Source organism: Choristoneura fumiferana, chromosome 28 (genome assembly GCF_025370935.1).
Source record: "Choristoneura fumiferana chromosome 28, NRCan_CFum_1, whole genome shotgun sequence".
NCBI lineage: Eukaryota > Metazoa > Arthropoda > Insecta > Lepidoptera > Tortricidae > Choristoneura > Choristoneura fumiferana.
In genome coordinates, this window is record NC_133499.1 from 5,974,001 (window position 1) to 5,998,325 (window position 24,325).

General features: G+C 38.9%; 1 protein-coding gene across 2 annotated transcripts in view; it reads right to left on the reverse strand.

The window, feature by feature from the left end:
- Window positions 1-3,090: 3,090 nt before the first annotated feature.
- LOC141443918 (uncharacterized) overlaps window positions 3,091-24,325 on the reverse strand; it is a 30,457-nt gene continuing 9,222 nt past the window's right edge. For both annotated transcript variants that reach the window (XM_074109298.1, XM_074109297.1), the window contains 14 exons: window positions 23,980-24,078; window positions 23,105-23,731; window positions 21,096-21,400; window positions 19,322-19,472; window positions 17,912-18,002; window positions 16,627-16,751; window positions 15,340-15,459; window positions 13,670-13,792; window positions 12,949-13,104; window positions 11,921-12,064; window positions 10,402-10,550; window positions 8,227-8,329; window positions 6,806-7,037; window positions 3,091-5,458 (listed from right to left, as the gene is read on the reverse strand). In XM_074109298.1, the coding sequence (XP_073965399.1) occupies window positions 5,388-5,458; window positions 6,806-7,037; window positions 8,227-8,329; window positions 10,402-10,550; window positions 11,921-12,064; window positions 12,949-13,104; window positions 13,670-13,792; window positions 15,340-15,459; window positions 16,627-16,751; window positions 17,912-18,002; window positions 19,322-19,472; window positions 21,096-21,400; window positions 23,105-23,731; window positions 23,980-24,078 (2,496 nt within the window). In that variant the 3' untranslated portion in view covers window positions 3,091-5,387. The remainder of the gene's footprint in view (window positions 5,459-6,805; window positions 7,038-8,226; window positions 8,330-10,401; window positions 10,551-11,920; window positions 12,065-12,948; window positions 13,105-13,669; window positions 13,793-15,339; window positions 15,460-16,626; window positions 16,752-17,911; window positions 18,003-19,321; window positions 19,473-21,095; window positions 21,401-23,104; window positions 23,732-23,979; window positions 24,079-24,325) is intronic.

The following is a 24,325-nucleotide window of genomic DNA, read 5'->3' on the forward strand; positions in this document are numbered from 1 at the left end:
AAAATAATTTTGTCATTTTTTTACAATTACCAATACATTCGATATTTAAAGCAAAACATTGAGTTATTTCTACAAATATTGCGCAAAGTTACTACTTAAATGGACTCTTTTTGTCTAAAATTTTCGAGTCATTTCTTTATTGAGAAAAAAGTTTTTTTTTTTACATTAATTCAAGCTAGTCACATTAGGTTTTAACAAATGGCGTAATGTGATTTGCCCAGAGGACCAACTCTTTTAGAAGCGAATTCAAAAATAATTCTCGCTCTGAATTAATAGTAAATAAAAAGTCGGGCCTCGAGTTTTTTTTTAATCCACGAACTTTTACGGAGTGAAAACATATATCCTCCATAGTTCAAAATTCAATGGATATTTTTTTTTTATATATTTTATATTAACCCAGTGCTATGACATATCTCTATGATATAAGCGACTTTAAATTAAAAAAAACTAAATCTAAAGTTACCTTGTTTTATCTCTTAATATTTACACAAATAAATGAATAAATGATTTAAAAATGTTTTCAAATATATCGCCAGTTTTTTTTTTTCATTCTATTCATGTACTAAATACGACCCAAGGAACCAATTTTTTAGTATTTTTTTTCGTAAAATAAAATAAGATACATATTTTCGCGCAATAAAGTCACTAATTTTTAATAAAAAACATATATTAGTTTAATTTTTGCGAGCGTAGTAGAAATAATTAACCAAATGTATTTTTTACATAATAATAATTTGAACATCAATCAAACCGGTTTTTTGTATCAAAAATCGATGGGACTATACTCTATTATTTTTGATCTTTAAAAAAAACAGATAATAACAAGACAAATTGTCTTTCCAGTTCAAAATAATAGAATATAGACATTTTCGATACATTCTGAGCCCTTACGTAAAATATTGAGTTGTATCTTTTATACACTAGATATATGGAAAATTATATGTTCGTAATTATGACTCTTAAGTGACTTCAACTTATATAAACAGGAAAAATCTCTTTTTTTTCACATATTATGTATGACACGTAACCAGAGGCGGTACTGTCTAACGATTCACCATCTATTTCTATCCCGTGTGACAGAGAGAAGCGGTGAAAATGATTGTCATTACGTACGTTAGAAAATGAAGCCTCGAGTTTTGATGACAGTGCTCAAATATTACTGGCTCGATTTTGTTACAGTGAACAACAGAGCTCGGTTTTAAATATATGACGTACACTGGACAAGACAATGCCACTAATTCAGACACGATAGGTCAGTTTCTGAAACATCCAGAGCAAATATCAATTCCCTTAATATCCACAAAACATCCATTCACCAAAAACATGCATACTAGATCCGTTTGGAAACTAATGTGATATCGGACGGTCGTAGTGGATGTTTTGAGCAACGGATGTTTAAAAAGCCAGTTTATTGAGAAACTCGTCTTAAAATGACAGATATTTTCGAGAAGGAATATTTTGAACAAATTGGATGTTCCAATAACCGCGTCTTTCATGTCAAAATCACGTTAAAGCTTGAAAAAAGTATCCAGTTTTACGGCGTTTCTTATTCATCAGTGAGTGAAATTGTCTTTGAAAATGCCATTACCTTTTACATAAAATCATAAACACTAGTTATGTAATACATACATAGTTACATAATATACATAAATGATAGAGCTCGGAAAAGGTGAGCGGTTTTCAGTTTGCATAAGATGGACATACCCATTTAATGGTAGTTGTCTCATGTGTAATTTAATGAAATTACCTACACAACTTCGTTACTATAATGATAGTAACGAAATTATTTTATTTTAGACTACTTTTCTACTGCGAGCTTGAATTCGCGATTAAAACGAGCACAACTGAATTAGAATATACGGGATGCGTTTGGTTTTTCACAACTCCGTTGCAGCCCCCTTAAGTGGGAAGTCAGTTTTAATTAGTCAGCACTCGTTTAGCAATGCATTGTAATTTTAGTTTAATCATAATAAAGTTTTGTTTCGTTTTAAATATTAATTGTCAGGGTGTATCCATATTACTATCTACACATGACAGTTATGACAGCTCACCTTTTTCGAGCTCTGTAAATGATAAATTGTGATTAAAACATACAATAATTAAACAAAATTACAGTTGTCAAGATAATTGATGCATTCCACGATGCAAACCAGCAAGAATCACATGATGGTAAGTAATGTCTACCATTGGTAGCGGCAATACCCAATCCAATGTCAAAAAACGATCAAATCATTTTAAATATATTTTTAACACGATATTTAGTCACTAATTGCATTCGAAGCGATTTTAATTCCAGTTTCCAAAAATATCCGTTCTGAAAACATCCACAATATGTATATGCATTTGAAAATAAATTGAACTAAGAACGGATATCTTTAACAGCAAATATTTTCAAGCAAACTGATGTTTTTGGAAACGAATGTCTTATATAATAGTCGACCAAGTAATTTGTCATTTCATAAAAATATGTCTGATGATCCTAGACGTTTTAGGGTATATTGTACTCCAATCCAATTTATGACAAGCGTAAACGTAGACGACATTAACCCGACCCGACATTAGACATTTAGTGATGTGAAAACCTAGAACCTATTGCAGAACAATTAATCAGTTCAGTAAATCAATTATTTATTAATTGAATAGATCAAACGTATTTTTGTCTATATTTATTATTAACAATACTTGATTAACTCCAAAGACTGTTTATTCAATTATAAAAAGCAGATAACATTTTTTTTTTTAATTTTAAGGAAAGTAAATAAAAATCGCTTATTCATCCGCGAATTTCGATTTTTAAAATGTCAATTTTCCACCATCTCTACGCTACTCTATGCTACTACAGATTATACACATGTTTCAATCAAGAAATAACGTCAGATTTTGACGAAGGTTTTTCAAATGAAAAAAAATAAATATTGAAATCAAGTTAATTTTGGTGAAAAAAGTGATCAGACATCTAGTTAAAAGAGACGAATTATAGATAAATGTGTTATTGATTCGATCCAGTGTGGTGTTTAAACAAGAATTTAGATTAAATCGGTTTGTTACACTTTTAATAAATTGGATAGGCATAGCATACGTATAGTACAGGAAATTCTTGGTAGCTATACATGTTTTGAACCACACATATTTTTAGGGAAAACCTTGTGCCTGGATAAAACAACAGTGACATGACAATAACTAGTGACGATCTAGTGTCTCTATTACCATTCAACCATTCATTGAGAACATTTGACATACGTTACGGTCTGCGTACTTCAATATTACTAATAGCGTTCCGCCATTTTGGATGACACGATTATACAGAGCGTCTTAAAACAGTCCGTTTCAGATTCTAGAATATTTCGGCAGGGTTTGGATAGTTTGACCGATATTACCTGTAAAAGTTTTTAATCTAATTGTCAACCATATTTAAAAAAACGGCCAAGAGCGAGTCGGATTCCCGCACCGCGGGTTCCGTACAAATGTAAAGGTATTTATGAATATCCAGTCCAAATTACATAGTTCTAGGTCAACGGAAAATACCCTACAAATTTTGATTCCCTCGGTTGTCGAAATATACGTTTTTTGCGGCATAAACGGCCGTATCTTTTTTTTTTTTCGTTAACTTAGAATATTGTTTTTTTTTTCACAGCTTCAAGGGACTGTGGACTTCTGTATATATATGGTTTTAATTTTAACTCGATACCTCCACGCGTTCCCGAGATAAAGGGTCTTGACAGACCAACGGACGGACGGACAACAGTGATCCTATAAAGGCCAACTCCCCTCCCGCCTTCCCTCCCCCTTTAGCCCCCTTTTAAAATAAGTGATAAGACCCAAGCTCTAGACTACGAGGTGCAAATTCGAACTTCGTATGTTGCCGTCCCGCTGACGCTAATACCATTTAATACGAGAGTGAGAGGGACGGTACGATACGAACAACGATTTCGTAGTAGCCCCACCAGGTGTTGTAATATTTACTCTTTCTAATCGCTATTAGTAAAATTAAAGTACCTGCTCGTAGTTTTTGTCCATCAAACTTTTCCGATTATTATGCAACCAATAGTACCACAAAATGTAAGGTAGAACGTTGTACGCAGCAAGTTTTCTCGACAGACAAAATATCGCTAGATGGCGTTAGTATAGACGTCCGTCTGACGTTAGTCTTGCTGCGATTGGCCCATTTAGTTAGGGTGCCCCCGTGCAGTCGCTAGTCGCTCGTTTGCAGCGATAAATCTGGTCACGTGACCCCATTTTGAAAGTGATTTTGAATTTCCTGCGACTCGAAAAAAGTAGCGTCAAGTCGCCGCGTCGAGCAGCAGCGACTAGCTGGCTTCTTACAGGATTGATCGTGGTCTTGGAAGCTGATTTCTTAATCTCATTTAGTAGCAGTCGTGACAGTGGTACAAAGAAAATAAATTGGAGTGAATGGTAAAAAATAAATAACAGTGTTTTTGCCGAAATTGAAGAGGTTTTTTTTCCAGCGATAAAGCTCAACATTTTCATCTTTATCGCTGTATGTCGCGTGACCAGATTTGACACTGGAAACGAGCGTCGAGCGATTTCATGTGGCCTTACCTTTATTCAACCAATCACAAACGTGACGCAGACGTCAAAGTCAAACGTCGCGACACTAGCGCCACCTAGCCTGTCAGACACCCTCATATCGACCGCTTAGTTCCTCAACCTCGTATCTGGCCATTAAATTGCTTTAGAATCGTCTTTATTAGCCTTAAGCCACGGCTTCGCCCGCGCTAGAAATAGCTTAATACCGTCTTAACTGAACTGTTGTATATAATGCCTGTGCAATTTTTGAAATATACGTTTACTTACACGATTCTTGTTATCATGACAACGCAATAAATGAATGTCTTAGAGTTTGGCCTGAAAAGGTTACGGTAACAATTTGAAACGACAACGTTCGCTTGCACAACGCCATCTATTGATTGCAAACGTAGTTAACACGACATCTTGAGAGCCGAGGTACGGTACGTCAACGTTCTTGGACAGCGCCCTCTGTTCTTGTTACTTAAAATATTATCCCACGGGAACGCATTACCGGGATATGAAGTGTCTCATGTCTCAATGCAGATCTTTGTCTATCTGTACGCCAAGTTTCATGTTAATCCGTTGAGCCTTTATTGCGTGATTCAGTAACAAAAATCCAAACATCTTCACAAACTTTCACAATTATAATAGTAGGATGATAGAATGTTGATTTGTTGTATACAATTCGGGTTGATACGAGATTGAGAAAGTATATAGACGACATGCGTTAAAACAGCAAATATCGTAAACACGTTGCTTCAATTCCACTTCCGACTTTTCCCTCCGCGACGTTGACGCGACGTCTTGCGACGCTCCGAGGCGTGACGCTCTGGCGGTGTCTTGCGCTGTTCGCACCATCAGCACAGGTGTTTTGTTAGTTGCTCTGTCACATCCGCCTTCGATAGGTCCGCGAATTCTGCGCTTTTGCCTGGAGAAAGAAAGTTTTTGTTATAGTATACATACCCTCCTCAACCCCGCTCATGCCCCACCCGGGCCGGAAACTCACTAGCTAAACACGTATCGCATATACTTATACAGGGTGTAACATTCAGATCGGTTAGTATGGATAAGTCTGAAATTATAACGCATACTAAGATCTATTCTTAGGAACCATGTCATCGATTTTAGTAACAAGGAAATCTGCATTCAAACATTAAAAAAAAAACCTGAACCTGAACGATTTGAAAAATAAAACTTACATTATTAAATATGAAACAAGTACAATGCATTTTATTCATTTCAGATATCGTGTTTCATAGTAACATTTATTGCTTAATTTTTCAAATAAACCGGACTTGATTCCCGTTTACAACAAAGTACAAGTTTTTTTTAAATCTATGAATGCAGTTTTTCTTGCTACTAAAATCGACGACATGGTTCCGAAGAACAGATCTTCGTATGTCGTATAGTTGACTTTCCCATACTGACCGATCTGAATGTTACACCCTGTATAGTAGGGCGTAAGTCTAAGATCAGACGAGACCTTTCTCCAACATGGGGGGGGTCTTTTCCAACAATTTTGACCAACAGTAGCCGTACAGCTGTTTTTTTTTTAACAAACAATAATATTGTAAATGTTTAAACAAAATATACCTCGTTCAGTTTCTTGCCAGGGTTCGAGGATATATATCAATGGATATATATCATGATATATATCCAATACATATCTGATATATATCAAATGATTTTTATGATATATATATATATATATATATATATATATATATATATATATATATATATTTGTATATAGAGATAATATATATATATATATATTTGGTTGAAATTTTTTGGTATTATTAAGTATTTTTTGGCTATAGTTTTTGGCCTTTTTACTGAGTTTCTACTTCCCAAATGTAGATGGCGTTGGAGTAGTTAAAAGATACTCCCTAATAGTAGGTTCTAATCCATTAATGGCAACACTTCTGCCGGCGTTAATGGCGTCAGTCGTGTCAGAAAAATTTCCTTACGAAAGAGTAAGTTTTTGTTGTATTTATTCTATTATTTTTTACAAAGAAAGTAATTGATAAAATGCAGAAACAATTTTACTTAATTTATTTTACAAATAATAATATGGCTTTCATACAAAATGGATATATATCAAACTTTTGATATATATCGGATATATATCATAAATATCGGATATTTCCGAACCCTGTTTCTTGCCGGATTGTTCTCAACAGAGGTTTATCCGAACCGGTGGTAGGTTTTTTTGCACATTCATAAGTGCTTGTTACAGCCTAAATTGAATTATGATATTTTGAGTTTGACTCACCCCTCTGCAGTATCTCAATAGTGGTCCGGCCCTCCAATTGCTTCAGGTGATGCATCAGTTTGCCCTCCGGCATCGGCACCACTGGCCGGGCCACGACGAGGGTCGTATACTTGAGCGCCCGCGTCAGGGTCTTGAGGAACTTGGACCACTGGCGCTCGCTGGAGGTGGCCTCGGGTGTGTTCACTAGTAAAGTGGCTTTCTCTATCATAGCGCACACGCAGCTCAGGGTTAACTGTTGAAAAAAAGTTGAGTTTAATTTTTAACCCCCGGCAGAACCGATATTGATGAAACATATCCAAGAATTTCCAAGAAAAGAAGAAGCATTTATTTATTTAAAACTAAAAATCAATGAAATCAATCAAAATAAATCGATAAAGCCATTAAAAATAAAAGGTACATAGAAAGTGAACAATTATTTCGACTGTTGCTATTTCATTTCCTCGCAATCTAAGTGAAAAGCAGAGTATTAAGGCTATTTTCCCTTCAACGTGTCTATTCACCCTCGCCGTACCGGCTCGGTTGGCTATATGAACGTCGTGGGTAAAGTGGCTAGTTTTATGCTCTTTTTGTACTATATACTATTTTTTGCCACAAAAACTCAATTACGACGTATTTTTTGTCAATGAACCGAACAATCTGTCGGAAGGGCCACTTGCTATTTCGACCAGCTGCTTTTTAGGGTTCCGAAGCCAAAATAGCAAAAACGGAACCCTTATAGTTTCGCCATGTCTGTCTGTCTGTCTGTCTGTCTGTCTGTCTGTCTGTCTGTCTGTCTGTCTGTCTGTCTGTCTGTCTGTCTGTCTGTCTGTCTGTCTGTCCGTCCGTCGCGGCTTTGCTCAGGAACTATCAATGCTAGAAAGCTGTAATTTTGCACGAATATGTATGTAAACTATGCCGACAAAATGGTACAATAAAAATTAAAAAAAAAATATATTGTACCTCCCATAGACGTAAAGTGGGGGTGTTTTTTTTTTCTCAATCAATCTTTTAGTGTGGGGTATCGTTGGACAGGTGTTTTAAAATCATTAAGGGGTTGCTGAAACGATTTTTCAATTCAGTGATTTGTTTGCAAAATATTCAAATTTAAAGTGCAAATTTTCATTAAAATCGAGCGCCCCCCCTCTAAAATCTAAACCTGAAAAAATTCAGAATGGTAGTAAGTATATCAAACTTTCAAGGAAAACTATAACGGTTAAGTTTGCTTGAGAATTATTAGTAGTTTAAGAGTAAATAGCAGCCTAAGGTATAAAATATACCTAAACTTGGAAGATTCCGTATAAAATACGAAATCTTTAGAAAAACATTACTTATTTTTTTCGTAATCGCTACGGAACCCTATTTTGGGCGTGTCCGACACGCTCTTGGCCGGTTTTTTAAAAGTGTTACTAACCCATAACAAACAAACAAATACTCCAGCTTACCGACGAAGTCAGGACATACGGCGTCCTCGCGGGGTCCAACGCCTCGGCGAGCAGACTGCACGATTCCAAGACAGCCGACCATCCCGTCGAAGCCTGGATATATCTACAAAAAAGACATACATATGGTTCTATTAAAAATATTTGCAATTATACTACTAGCAAGCTTAGGAGATGAGCCGTGAGGGAATTGACTTTAAACTGTCTTAAGTCCTCACTTTGAATTCGTACCCCATAAAATCATAATTTTAATAAGTAACTCAGAAGACGTTACCAACAACAACAAGCTTTACTAAAATGGTTGATTGACCCATGTGCGGGTGAAATCTTGCAAGTCAAATTTGACCCACTTCCAGTGGTCGAGTTGACTTAAAACTTGGCATACTTATGTAAATCTGGTGACAATACAATAATCTGGTAGTTGATACTGGTGGTCCAGCCTGATTAGTCTCGGGGCGCCTCTCTAAACACACACAGACACAAAAATATGCCTCGTTGAGTTTCTTGCCGGATTCTTCTCAAAAGAGGTTTTTCCGAACCGGTGGTAGTTTTTTTTGACATTCATAAGTGCTTGTTATAGCCTGAATTGAATAAAGATATTTTGACTTTGACAGACAACGGGTGCGGGTCGGTAGCCGGCCGGGCGCGGACAGAGCGGCAACTGGCGGTGTTTGGATCGCGCCGCCCTGGCACGCGCCGCCTCTTGTCCAATGATGCCGCGTGCGACGTACACAAGTGAATTTTCTCAAAAATGTCCGTAAAAATCGACATTATTCTTTACATATCAGAAGGTGAAGTCCATAGTTAATGGTCAGCGAAAAATTAAAAATTATGATTGGTTTTATGGAGTCTTTTTGTATTTTTTATTTCAACGCCAAATTTGTTACTTTTAAGGGTATCCCGTGAAACCATATCGAAAAAGTATTATTATATCCAAAAGACCCCAAAAACAAATCATAATTTGATTGCTTAGTAGCGACATCTCTTGTCTGCGTGAGCGGTTAGTTCCGAAAGAGTGTGACGTCTGTCGACGAAACATAGATGTCGCTAATGCTTAAGTAGCATAGTAGAAATAAGCAACCTGAGATATGTATGCATAGGAAAAATTCGTATCTGGATTCCTGTCCAGCAGTGGTGTAGGGGTTATAGCACGCAGCTCGGATTGCTGAGGACCTGTGTTCGATTCCCAGTGCTGGCTCTTTTTCTGGTTTTTCTGTGTATCCATGTGTTAGTTTGTATTTTCGAAAAATTAAAAAGTTAAAAAGATTGCAGGCGCGCCTGCAATCAGTCACAAATTTTTAAAAAGGTAAAAAGGCCATAGAAATGTTAGCACAAGTCGTATACAGCCAAGTCTAATGGCCGGTATCAGATATTTTGTTGGAACTCCGGGCTTTTTTTATTGGGTCAGAAATAGCTTGTAGTGTTTTCGGTGGAAAAATACACCTGCAGTTGTTAATGAAAAAAGGCGGGAAAGCATAAGAAAAATATTGGAATAAAATTAAATGTTATTATATTTAGAGAAAAAGTTTATTCTATTTCAGAATTATTCACCATTTTTGAGAAAAGCTTTATATTAGTCTCGGCTGGAATCGAAAGAGTTTTGTTTCCTGAACATGGAAAAATATTTATTATAATTGATTTCTCCATATTTAATAAAACACAAAAAAATTTAAAAAATATGTCTGAATTTGCCAACACTACCACAGAATGGATATGTTTCGTTTGCCTTTTTCACCAGAAAAAGGAGCCGTCATCATTTTGACAACGTCTATGCAACGTCTTTTTTTCAAGAGTCTAGACAAAAGTAATGGATCTATTGTGTGGTGGTTTTGGAGTTATGCCCTTTTAGAATGCACATCTGTAATAAATTAATTAATAGTTGTAGCGAAATTTTAAAAATATCAGCGTTTTTCTCTTTCCAAACAGAATACAGAGAACGAATCAAATTATAGTCTTAGAAATATGAAATCTTGTCAATTGCTGGCTTGTTTAATACTCATACTCAGCCAGGAATTGCCTTCTTCCGGGCCACGACAATAATCCACAATTGGCAGTTTGCGTGTGCTGATACCGAAAATGGTCCGACCCGCTCTCTGTGAATACAACGAACCGCTCTCGACTCGATCCCTCACGACGAACAGACTTGTTGACTGACAGCTGGACTTGTCGATGGTTTACCTGCGGTAGTGCGGCGCGAGCGCGGCCAGGCCCAGACCAGCGTCGTTGCGGCGCGCGGCGAGCGGCAGCGCGCGCAGCACGCGCGACCACACGCCGCGGACGCGCGCGTGCGACGCCGCCGCAAGGGACAGGAAACGCGCGATCAACGCCTGAACACACGCCAAGGGTTAGAGACATCTAGCGGCGCGAATAGTACATTGTCTCAAGGGCGGTAAATAAGGAGTTATCTACGAGTCTATTATGTTTAATGTTTAATGTTTATTTGGGCAAAAAACGGTACAATATAGAAAAAAAAACTTAAGAAAATAAGACTTAAACGAAACATAGACCAGCAAGTATGCCACTATTAAATTATACAGTAGAGTAACACGTACAAAGAATATAAATGACCTATTAAACAATAATTTAGATGAACAAAACGAACAAAACGAAACTAATGTCTTAACAGGGCAGCTTTAAACCTGTTAAGAGAAAGGTTGAATATATCTAATTCCGAAAATGAATTATTGTTGGGGTATTGTGTTATTATGCCACATTTACACTCGCGTACGAGTCGCGAGACGAGGCGCGAGGCGAGGTACGAGGTGAGAGTCAGAACAGACTCGCCCCTCGCAGCGCTCGCGTTTGGAGCGGTTTTTGAGCACGAGTCAAAGGACCTCGTGACGAACGCGAACTTGGTGTTTACAATCGCGCGCTCGCTTCATTTGAGTTTGAGCCTTGTGCTGTGCAGGATGTAAGCTCAAAGACAACTGAACTCGCCACGAGTGTAAACAGGAAGCTCATTAAACATCGATCACGCGAGCCGCGGGTCGAGATACGAGACGAGGCGCGAGGCGAGTGTAAATCCCGCATTAGAAGCTTTAATGACGCAACGTTCGTACCAGTACCTTCAGCAACATACAAGGTTTCTATCATATTTGCGAGTAAAATTGTAATTGTAATTGTTTGCAGGTGGTAGGACCTTGTGCAAGGTCCGCCCGGAGTGCTACCACCATCTTGCTCGCTAATCCTGCCGTGAAGCAGCAGTGCTTGCACTGTTGTGTTTCCGCGTGGAGAGTAAGACAGCCGGTGAAATTACTGGCACGTGAGGTATCCCATCTTAGGCCTCTGGGTTGGCAACGCGTCTGCAATACCCCCGGTGTTGCAGATGTTTGTGGGCGGTGGTGATCTCTTACCATCAGGAGACCCACTTGCTCGTTTGCCATCCAGTCGAATAAAAAAAAAAAAAATAAAAAAAAAGTATACTAATTTGTAAGATTTTTTTTTTTTTTTAATATTCCAAAGAATTGTTGCCTCCACAGTAGTGACATCATGAAAGTTACTGTTTCAACAAAAATTAAAAATACCCTAATGTGAAAAAATAGTACATTGTGTCAAGGCGGCAAATAAGGAATTACAAACGAGAGTCTATTAGAAGCCCGAAGTCAAAGACTGAGGGCGTTAATGAGTCGATGTCCTTAATTCCAGCACCACCAATTTTTATCATATTTGCGAGTCAAATTGAATATTTGTATTGTACCTTTCCCTTTCTGACGGCGAGCATGTGCGCGATCCGATCGCCGGCGAGCAGCCCCGCGAACATTCGCTCGACCAGCTCGTCCCGGTCCTCGTCGAGGAGATTCTTCACCGGCGCCGGCTTCTGGGACACCGCTAGGTTCACCACCTGGAGTACGTATTACGGGTCAATCGACTTTTTAGTATACAACCAGCAACAAAGATATAAATTCAAATTCAAATCATTTATTCAGTAAATAGGCCGCAATGGGCACTTTTACACGTCATTTTTTAAACTACCAGCGCTTTCGAAAAGACCATCATTGCCAAGAAGAATGCGCTGCAAGAAACTTGGCAGAAAGTCATTTCTTTAAAAATAAAATAATTACAAATAAAATACTTAAAAACTGCAGTATACAATTAAAGAAAAAAATACAAAAAATAATAGTAATAATACAGGGATGTATGGGGTCCCTTAGTGACAAAACTATATCTACGTTCAGTGGAAGTGTAGCTTCCACCGTCATAAATTAAAATAATAATAATAATAATAATTCTGAAATATACCACTGTCCAATTATCACTCCTTTTTTAGGTGGCATTCATTTTTAAAGTCGCAAGAAACTAAACTAAGCTCGTGTCTTCGTAAAAATTAGCATTTTCCTGCTATTTGGCGGTCATTTTTTTTAATTCTCGATGAGGCCATTTTTTGTCTTTGATTTGTCAAGATGGCCAACATAACCCGTCTAATCCGGCAAGCGTTTATGAATCATACTTCTTGGCTACCGTCTAACAAGCTTAATCAGTCTGCTAAGTAATAGACCGATCAAGCCTCAATTAAGGATTTTTTATGAATAAGGCTGTAAGAGTCTAGCCGATATAGTATCTCTATGCCAAAAAGACGGACAAACATATAAACACACACACTTTCACATTTATAATATCAGTACTGATAAGAAACGTCTGTGAATATTCTATCTGCGAAACAACATTCGCCCTGGCGTCAGAAGAGCCAAAAATCCAAAAAGGGACAGCAACCGTCTAAAGCTCTACCTGTCTCTTGTCAATGCTCTCGCTCTTCGGACTGTCCTGCTTCGGCCTCCGCTGGACAGACTCTATGTTCCTCAGGAACAGGTTCGAGTCTTCTTCTAGCTCGTTCTCTGCTTCCTTCTGCGCCAACTCTAACTGCTTCTGCTTCTCTTCTCTTTCCTGTAAATGATTTATAATTATTAATAGGTTTGCTTACCCGCGGGTGCGCACGCGTTATCATTAGAGCCATCAATTAAATTGAATGACGACCGGATGGCCAATTGCTGGAGAACTTGACTACGAAGCTTGAGGTCCCGGGTTCGATTCCCGGCCGGTGCAGATTTTCGTATGAATAATACGAATGTGTTCTCGTGTATTTAAGTATTAATTTATCTATATGTCTATATAGATAAAAGTATATAGTACTAGCCATGAACACGAAGCGCGACCTCTGCAACTGTCCTTATCTTACTTAAGTATCTTCTTTGTGCGTGACGTAGATGGTTGCACGGCTCTTTTGTGTTCATGGAGTACCCACTTATTAACTCTCGCGGTGACTCTCGTGCGGGCTCATGTGGACTCGCGATAGCTATTAACGTAAATTTCTAGTGGAAAAGGGTCAGTGCGATTTCAATTCTCGCCTCGCCTCGTCTCGTCTCGCCTCGCCGGTGGAAAATCACCTTTATTGTAATTTTCTGTGTACCTGTTTTTCTGTATCGCTTTGTATTGTATTGTATGATCTTACCTTCAGTATGAGCGCGTTGGATATCGCCAGCGGATCATTGAGTTCCTCGAGCCTCAGCAGTATCAGATACAGCGCTTCGATGTCCAACAGCAGCTGTTTCGTTCTCCGCATCTCCCTCGGCACCTGCGACCAAATCCACACTAACATTATGCATAGGACTATTTAGTTAACTAAATAGAAAATATATGTTTTTCAATCTCAAAAAAAACTTGACAGCCAAATTTTGTTTTCAAAATTAAGTTTTCTTTAGAAAATGATAAATTAGTAACTGAATGCGATAAAACACTCAAAGTCAAAGTCAAAGTCAAAATATCTTTATGCAATTTAGGCTATAACAAGCACTTATGAATGTCAAAAAAAATCTACCACCGGTTCGGAAAAACCTCTGCTGAGAAGAATCCGAAGAATTGGTTTGACAGTAATTTTAAAAGTATTTCCTCATTACACCGTATCATACCATGACCGTAATAGGAACGTCTCGGGCAAAAATATATTCTTTGTATCGAAAGAATGAGACTATGCCCACTATAGCACGTTTCGTAACCAACCGTCACTGTCGCGTGTCATGTATGCGCTTGACATTCCGTTCCTGACACGTTCCTTTTGCGGTCATGCCATGATACGGTGTAGTCACTACACACACATGTACCTAGTGGGTACGCACCTTAATAAGCAAATCCACCTAAACCGCCTAGACTACGCTATACAAGGCACAGATAGACAAGGCACGAAATCCCCGTTCTTACTAAATTATAAACATTATATTTGTTGCCAAATATTTTTATTTTCAAAAGATGGTTTGAATTACGGAATAAAAAAAAATATGAACACATTTCTAATGATAATGAATATCTTGATAAAGAAGATCTTTTGAAATATACTGTTTTCATTTTCATTATTTTAAGAGGGTTTATACCTGCTGAGCTGGCGACGTTGCATATTTGTTAGTTTTTCTCGATTATTCCATAAAAATTTAATGAAATTTAATAATGTCGTCTGATAGAACACTTCTTAATATGTAAGTTAATGTGTGTACTCCAATAATTATTCGTAATAGACTTTTATTTCCTTTAAAAGCCGGTCATAAACATTAATTCGTTTTTAATGAATATAAAAGTCTATCACGAATAACTATTGGAGTAGACACATTAACTTATTTTCATGAATTTTTTATGGAATAATCGAGAAAAACTAACAAAAATGCAACGTTGCCAGCTGAGCAGGTATAAACGCTCTTAATTCACCTCAGAAAATAGAAGTTTTTTAACTCTACATAGGACCAAATAATAAAAATTATTACATGGCTAGTGGTAGGTAAACCATAAGGAGACCATGGTCCACTAATATCTGTTTTAATTACTATGTTTTGGCAATAAATAACTTTGAATATTTGAATAGTATTATTATCCACTAGCTTTTGCCCGCGGCTTCGCCCGCGCGGAATTCGGTTATCGAGCGCTGATCCCTCGGGAACTGTGCATTTTTCCGGGATAAAAAGTAGTCAATCTCTGACCCATAAACTATCTCTATGGCAAAAATCACGTCGATCCGTCGCTTCGTTTCGACGTGAAAGATGGACAAACACACACACTTTCGCACGCATTTATAATATTAGTATGGATAGTAGAGATGTGAAATAGGAGTCCCGCGGCGCGGAGCCTTATACTAACCTCTGCCGGGTTGGTCGTACTGGCGACACTAGAGGCTCTCGATGGCCGAGCAGAAGAAGGCTCGTTGCCGGCCACCAGTTCCACGTCGATTATCTTCCTGGGAGCGGTTACACTGCCGCACTGGAAGAAAGAAAAAGAGTCAGACCATAGAGTCCAAGCAATGTAAAGCAAACCTCCAATTACGATCGTTTTCAGCACCTCTTTCTGTCACAATAGGATGACGTTAAAAAGAGATGGTCAATACCCGTCAGAGCGTTAGGGCCGGTACAGACGGTCAGTGTTTGAACTGCAACCAAGCTGCAAAATGGCAGTTCAAGTGCAGTTTTGCTGCAGTTGGTTGCCGTCCAGTCCTGTTAACCGCACACCGACTGCAAGCTGGCTGCACGGTCGTAGTCCAAATGCTGTCCGTCTGTACCATTCCACTGAGGCGGAGCCGAGCGGAGCGGAGAGGAGACGTGTAATAGTGATTTTCCACCGGCGAGGCGAGACGAGAATTGAAATTTGTATGCATTCTCGCGCGCCCGCCGCGAGCCGCCGCGGGCGCTGCCATACAATTCTCGTCTCGACTCGCCGGTGGAAAACCACCTTAAGATCGACCAATCATATTATGAAATCCACTTAAAATCAACATCTCGGAGACGATCTGATTGGTCCATCCCCACACGTCTCCTCTCCGCTCGTCTCTGCCTCATAGTAGAAGATCCGTACTTGAAAAGATCTTCACCGGTCTGATAATAGAATTAAATGTGTTTTTATAATAAATTTAATATTTTAGAAAATATATTAGAAATTGCTTTGCTAAAAAATCCTGGACAGACAATTTTTTTTTTTTTTATATTTTTAAGTAAATGCAGACAACCCGTATATCAACGTGTTCACAATAAAACAGCGCTTACGTTGATATACAATTTGTTCTATTATCTAATCAAATGAAAGTAACTGGCATCGACATAATAACTGGTAAAGTTTATACCTGGCAACCCAGTAGTTCGTCCAGGTAAACAATAGCAAACCCAACGACTACTATTCTATATGTATTATACTTTTAAGTTAATGTAAAATTGTCTTATTATCTCGATGATGCAACAAAAATTTATTAAAAATCTTTTTTTTTTTAATAATTTAAAATAGCCTGTCCAGGATTTTTTTAGCAAATCCATTTCTAATATATTTTGTAAAATACTCAATTTATTATAAAATAAATTTCATTCTATTATCAGACCGGTGAAGATCTTCAAAGTTCGGATCTTAGACTATCAGTGTAGCTGCCGCCTTATGATAACTAACCTGTAGTTTCCCGAGGGAATTCTCAAACTGCGTCGGGACGTACGCGCGCGGCGGCGCGTCCTCGCTGCTGGAGTTGTGCCGGTTAGAGTTGTGGCGCTCCCTCGTGTGCGTTTCTTGCTTGACACCTGTGTACAGACAGACAAACAATCAAAACATGTTACGCTAGCTGTTGCCCGCGACTCTGTCTGCGTAGAATTGGGTGCCTCAAGTTTTCTAAGATGGTCTATATTATATTTTTTATCGATAGTACTTATAATGTAGCTCACTCCTGGAGATGGATATTTTTTTCATGTACGTGTGTGTACGTCTGTGCGTACGTATGTGTCGTTGTATGGCGACATTTGACAACTGACAGCTGTCAATCCGCCTCTTTTTTTAACCTGTCCTCTCCCAGAGGCACAAATTTGTGCCCAAATTCCTTTGATCCTGTTATCCTGGGAGATGACAGATTAATCAATCAGACCAGGGCACAAAGTTTTCGTATGCGAAATCTGTCATTTGATTGCGAGCTATACTTGGGGTTTCTCTACGGGATCGAATCAGAAATGAGGAGATACGTAGAAGAACAAGGGCCACCGACATAGCCAAGCGAATGAGGGCTATCGCATATGAATTCGCCGCTAGAGGCGCTAGTGTAGCGTGAGGTCTCCGAAATGTCAAATCTCATAGTTTTTGGGTGAGCTATGCGGGTTTTATTTATAATTAGAATAATTTTGTGAATATTTTTCAATACCTGAAATTAATTATGGCAAATATGCGTTACGGTGATTTGAGACAGTTTTGTCTTTCGGAAACTTTTGTACTCCCTTTTTTTCGAACAAAACGGGACTACGCAACACTATGGTTGCTCGATATTTTTATGGTACGGTTTTAAGGTGTATTAAATATGATTTTAATCTAAACTTTGTTTTCACGCCCGTAATAACAGACTTTGAAAGCCACACTTAAAAACCTCACGCAACAGTGGCGCCATCTAGAAATACAAAAAACGATAGCCCTCATTAGCTCGTTGAAGTGGCAATGGGCAGGCCATATAGCACGGAGAACAGATGGCCGTTGGGGCCGAAAGGTTCTCGAATTGAGACCGCGGATCGGCAAGCGCAGCGTTGGATTCCTACCGAGGCAACTGGAGGTCTATGGGGGAGGCCTATGTCCAACAGTGGACGTCCTATGGCCTATATGATGATGATGATGATTGCGATCGCGAGCGTCAGAAACGTTAGGCCTCTGGTCATTCGATGTCAAGTGTCCCGTGATATTTATTATTTATTTATGTGCAACTCACCGCCACTATAGAACGGATGGTTCTGCTGGTTCGCCTTGTGCGCCTCTTTGACGCCTTCCTTCTCTTTCTGCGATTGCCTCTCTAAGAATACCTGTAAAAAAAAACTTATTTTATGAAGCAAAAAATGTAAGACTGAAATCTTTCATCAGTATGGATCATATTGATGGATCGCAGTATTTAATACACGTCTAGCCTTTGCCTAATACTGCAATTTTTTTATTGGAAAATAAATAAATGACCAAGAGTGGACGTCCTATATTTATAACTAGCGGACCCGGCCGACGCGTTATACTGCCCGAAAAAATACTACATTAAAATAAATTATGATACCATACAAACAACAGCGCCATCTACCGGATCCAATTGCGTTTCCAAACCATCAACCAACGTTGTTTTGCCAATCTGTGGCCATATCAATTATTTTAAGTGAATATTTTTCTAGACATATATAAAATAACTAACTTATTGTAATTATGTGGGGATGGGGATGTTTGCAGGTGGTAGGACCTTGTGCAAGGTCCGCTCGGATTGCTACCACCATCTTGCTCGCTAATCCTGCCGTGAAGCAGCAGTGCTTGCACTGTTGTGTTTCGGCGTGGAGAGTAAGACAGCCGGTGAAATTACTGGCACTTGAGGTATCCCATCTTAGGCCTCTAGGTTGGCAACGCATCTGCAATACCTCTGGTGTTGCAGATGTTTATGGGCGGTGGTGATGTCTTACCATCAGGAGACCCACTTGCTCGTTTGCCATCAAGACGAATAAAAAAAAATGTGGCCTATATAACTGAGTAACGAAACCCATGAACATTTTGTATGACAAAAATGTTTTTCCTTCTATTTTATTGTTTCGTCAATTTTCCAATGTTTTTAATACTTATTATCCTATTCACAAAACACAAAAATCATAAATATTGGTCCAGCCGTTCTGAGTTATAAAAGACGCAACTAACACGACTTTGTTTTATATATTGACTAGGTTTTGCCCGCAGCTTCGCACGCGTGGGATTCGGTTATCGCGCGCTGTTCCCTCGGGAACTGATCATTTTTCCGGGATAAAAAGTAGCCTATGTCACTCTCTGGCCCATAAACTATCTCTACGCCAAAAACACGTCGATCCGTCGCTCCGTTTCGACGTGAAAGACGGACAAACACAAACACACTTTCGCATTTATAATACTAGCTTTTGCCCGCGGCTTCGCCCGCATGGAATTCGGTTATCGCGCGCTGTTCCCTCGGGAACTGAGCATTTTTCCGGGATAAAAAGTAGCCTATGTCACTCTCTGGCCCATAAACTATCTCTACGCCAAAAATCACGTCGATCCGTCGCTCCGTTTCAACGTGAAAGACCGATAAACATACAAACACACTTTCGTATATATAATATGAGTATGGATATATCACGACGCTTACCGTATAATAGAAGTCGTGTATGTACGGTGTGCCGGTGTTAAGCTGCAACATTTGTATGTTGATCAGCCACTGCTTCTCTCTCTGCGTCATCAGGCCGCCGTACTCGTCAGTATCGCTCAATGACGACACGTCATCGCCGTTCATGTGCATGCTGAGAAAGATATGCACCGTGTATTTTTTATCTCTGTTTACTTTGGGCTATCGTTTTTTGTCTCACTAGATGGCGCGCTGTTGCGTGAGGTTTTTAAGTATGGCTTTCAAAGTCTGTTATTACGGGCGTGAAAACAAAGTTTAGATTAAAATCATATTTAATACACTTTAAAACCGTACCATGAAAATATCGAGCATGCCACAGTGTTGCATAGTCCCCGTTTTGTTGGAAAACAAGGGAGGACAAAGGTTTCCGAAAGACAAAACTGTCTCAAAACACAGACATTCATTGCCCCGGAACGCATATTTGCCATAATTAATTTCAGATATTGCAAAATATTCACAAAATTATTCTAATTATAAATAAACCCGCGTAGCTCACCCAAAAACTATGAGATCTATCTAGTGGCGAATTCATACGCGATAGCCCTCATTAAGAAAACGTTCAACAGGTCAAAAGAAGTTAAGGGTCAATCAATTTTTAGCAGTACCAGGGCAAAATTTTCTTGGTACGGGACATTACGAACATTTATCAATTTGTTGTCAATTTAGCATAGGCGTATATAGAGGAGGGAGGGGGGCGGGTGGGCCGTGCCCACCCCAGGATGTTGGGCTACAGATTCAAAATTCTATAATACTGATATTTTCAAACCAAAATCCAGACATGGAATAGATACGTCATTGCATTTAGTTAGTATTGTATTAAAACGCTTCAGCCGCGCGGAATAGGAGCTCCGCGTGCTTTAAGTCATAGAGCCCTCGCCCACGTCGACTTTTTGTAGCGATTCTTTCCCCGATGTCGTCCGACACGTTCGCGCTGTAACGCGTTGCAAATGCGACTAACGCGCGTGCAAAAAGTCGCCGTCGGCGAGGGCCCATTGAATATATTTTTAGACCACCTGCTACTTAGACCAAGCAATGAGGGCTATCACGTATGAATTCGCCGCTAGAGGCGCTAGTGTAGCGTGAGGTCTCCGAAATGTCACTGTTTTTGGGTGCGCTACGCGGGTTTACTTATAATTAGAATAATTTTGTGATTTTGCAATACCTGAAATTAATTATGGCAAATTTGCGTTACGGGGCAATGAATGTGTGTTTTGATACAGTTTTATCTTTCGGAAACCTTTGTCCTCCCTTTTTTCCCAACAAAACGGGACTACGCAACACTGTGGCATGCTCGATATTTTTATACCGTTTTAAGTTATTAAATATGATTTAAATGTAAATTTTGTTTTCACGCGCGTAATAACAAACTAACCACTATACTTTAGGCAGGACCTTTGTCTACAGTGGCGCCAACTGGTGAGCGCAAAAACGGTAGCCTCATTGCTACTTAGACCAGCTGGTTTTTAGGCGAAATGATACTAAGCCAGGGATAGGGAAACTTTTTCCTTGGCGTGCCAATACATACTAACGAAATATATGGCGGGCCAAGTTGTTGCATTTTTGGCTATGTTATTTACTGAAATACAAATATTGATATGTATTTTCTGAAACACTAATTTGGCCGTTGCCAATGTGAATGAAATTTCTAACAATACGAAATCTTCTCTTGATTTTCGTTTGATAGTCGCGGGCCGCATCCCCATCCCTGTAGTAACCGGTAAAAAGCTTGTAAACTCACCCAATATTATTATTCCCATAATTCCCGTTAACACGTTGGTTAAACATCATGTTATTAAACTGTCCATTCCCATATCTATTCAACATTGGATGGTGACTTGCATTATGAAAACTATTGTTGAACTGCAGCATCGGATGAGTGTTCTGTATGAGCTGAACCAAGTTCTGCGAGGTCATGTTCGGCTGGTTCTTAGAGTTGTTGTACACTCTGCTCTTTACGAGTTTAGTGGGGGTTTTGTTCTTGGGCGGCGATTGGGGTTTGGGCATCATTAGGTTAGGCTCAGGTTTTTGCTGGATGGCTGGACCCTGAAAAAAAAATTTACACCAAAAATTAAGACATTGCTGTAAAAAAGAAAACATTTTCTCAAACATGCTATGTAATGTTTATGTTGTGTTCCATAAAACAGGCTTCAAAATGTACTGTTGCAGGCCTAGGCCTGCAAGACAACAGTCTTTTGTTTCAATTTTAGACGACCAGATGGCCTAGTGGTAAGAGAACCTGACTACGAAGCTTGAGGTCCCGGGTTCGATTCCCGTGTCGGGGCAGATATTTGTATGAAAATACGAATGTTTGTTCTCGGGTCTTGGGTGTTTAATATGTATTTAAGTATGTATCTATCTATATAATTATATTTATCCGTTGCTGAGTACCCATAACACAAGCTTTGCTAAGCTTACTTTGGGACTAGGTCAATTGGTGTGAATTGTCCCGTGATATTTATTTATTATTATTTATTAATGGAAAACGTCAAATATCCACGATAAAGGCCATTATACACGACTTGAAATTAATAATCTGAATGTCTAAGGTTCATTTATTAGTTACTGAATAAATTCACAGGACTATGAATATTCTAAATGTAAATATATAAATATTGCCGACGCGTTTTACGTCAAATTACAATTTAATTTACATAATAAAGTATTAATGTAGCTGATTAAATGGGCTGCAGTTCGTGTATATGGCCCTAAAAGCCGAACAGCAAACACAATGAAAAAAAAAGTTTTGGCGGGAAAATTGACAAGTGTCATTGTCTTTTTTTTTATTGACTGGACTTGGGCTTTAGCCATTTTGCAAGTAAGTTCCATTGTCATTTCAAAAGTTTCGTTTAGAAACGTGATTTTTTATTTTTGCAGTCCGTTATATCTACATATTTTATAGCAATTTTATTTTATTGGGATTATTTTGCGGTTTTATGGTAGTTATAATTTGAGTCTGGTACAATTTTAGTTTTCTTACGAATAAAACATTGATTTCTAGGAGTTTTTATTTCTTTTAGTGCATGTTTGAGAAAAGCACTATACAAGCCTCGGCGTGAAAGAACATGCCAGCCTCGTATACCTATCCGGTCTATACATACTCGGCCTGCAAGCCTTTCTTTCCCGGCCTCTGCAGTAATGTACTATTTGTACCGAAAAACAATTTGGATTGTCTAAAAATAAGATTTTCTTATAAATGTCATATGATAATACAAGTTTTTTTGCTGACTGTACTATCGAAGCAACTGAATCGTGGCCCTCTGTGGAACCTCTTCGTAGAAAAAGTCATAGAGACTTTCTACAGTGGGTCAGGAATCAAATGGTTCGACCATACTTGCATTGCCAACCAACCAACATAATGTTTACCATATTTCAAGTCAATTCCACCACAGGAACTGGGTCAAAATGAATTTGCAAGATTCGACCCAAACAAAAAAAAAACAAGTTTTTGTTACATTTTTAACATACTTAAGCTTTTTTGCTGCCTATTTTTAACTATTAGAAACTAATTTCAACTTCGAAAGCTCTCTCATTTCGAGAGGAGGCCTGTGTCCTGTCCAGCAGTGGGACTTATACAGGCCGGGGTGATGGATGGAATTTTTAATACAAGCTTCCTTGACAAATATACTTTTTGTCGTCAATACAAATGTGTACCAAATTTTAAAAATATTGATTTAATCAAGCATGTTTTTTTTTACCGAACTAACAAATATTGCAAGTTAAATAAAAGCTTGTAGAAGTAATACTTACACGAAAGTTGTGGTTGAATTGACCCACATTAGGGTTAAAGTTCTGTCGAGGCATCGGCATGCCAGGAGGGGGCATCATTCTTGGTTGCATCATATGGGGAAACTGGTTCATGCCCGGCCCAAACTGGTTGCCATTGGGCACCATATTGCCACCAATCTGGTTACCCTGACCCATCTGGTTACCACCCATTTGGTTGCCACCCATTTGGTTGCCACCCATTTGGTTGCCACCCATTTGGTTGCCACCCATTTGGTTGCCACCCATTTGGTTACCGCCCATTTGGTTGCCACCCATTTGGTTACCCTGCCCCATCTGGTTACCGTGACCCATATGGTTGCCGTGGTGATTCATCATGTTCCCCATATGCATAGGGTGCATGTTATTCTGCAAATTGTTCTGAAAGTTCATCTGGTTTGAGTTTTGCATGAACTGGTTCACGGTTTGATTCGCGGATGGGTGGTTGACTTGACCCAATTGGTTGGGTATCTGGTTGCCGGGACCCATGAGGTTGTTGGGCATCATTTGGTTCATGGGTGGGTTGATCGGCATGTTTTGGGGGGCGAAGGGGAGGGGCACCGGCGCCTGGAGTCCTGGCGGTCTCTGGAGTATTACTGGAGGGAATCTTGGCTGTAAAAAAGAGTGGGAATTTTAGTTTTTTTAATTGAAGTATGATCTCAATTCTTTTGAAACAATAATGTTCAAGTGCAAGGGTAGGTCGATAAAAATACATTTGTCTTCTATTAGGTCAAGATATATGCTTCCTCTTATTATATTTAAGTTTTGTTACAACTTCGATATTTCGAGTTTTAAGTCGCGAAACTGTCATAGCTATAAATAATACGACAAAGTTCCATTTCAGCTCAATAAAAACCCACCTGGTAATAGTTCTGCGCGGGATACTGCTGCTGTTGTTTCTGGCGCATCTGACGCTCCAACTCCTCGACCGTGCACAAGTTCTTAAGTGACGACGCCGGCTTAAAACAGACACACATACAATTATTATTCATACTAAGATGTAAACAGCTAAAAGGTAAAGAGACATTACCGATAGTTGTTTTTTTAGCCTGTAAATTAGTGTTCAACCGACTTCCAAAAAAGAGGTTTTCAATTCGTCTGTACTTTTTTTTAAAGGCTTAACGACGCTTAAGAGGTAAAACGCCGGCCGGGTTTTAGGTGACTTTATACTGTTAAACATTGAAACCCTCGCTACGCTCATTATTA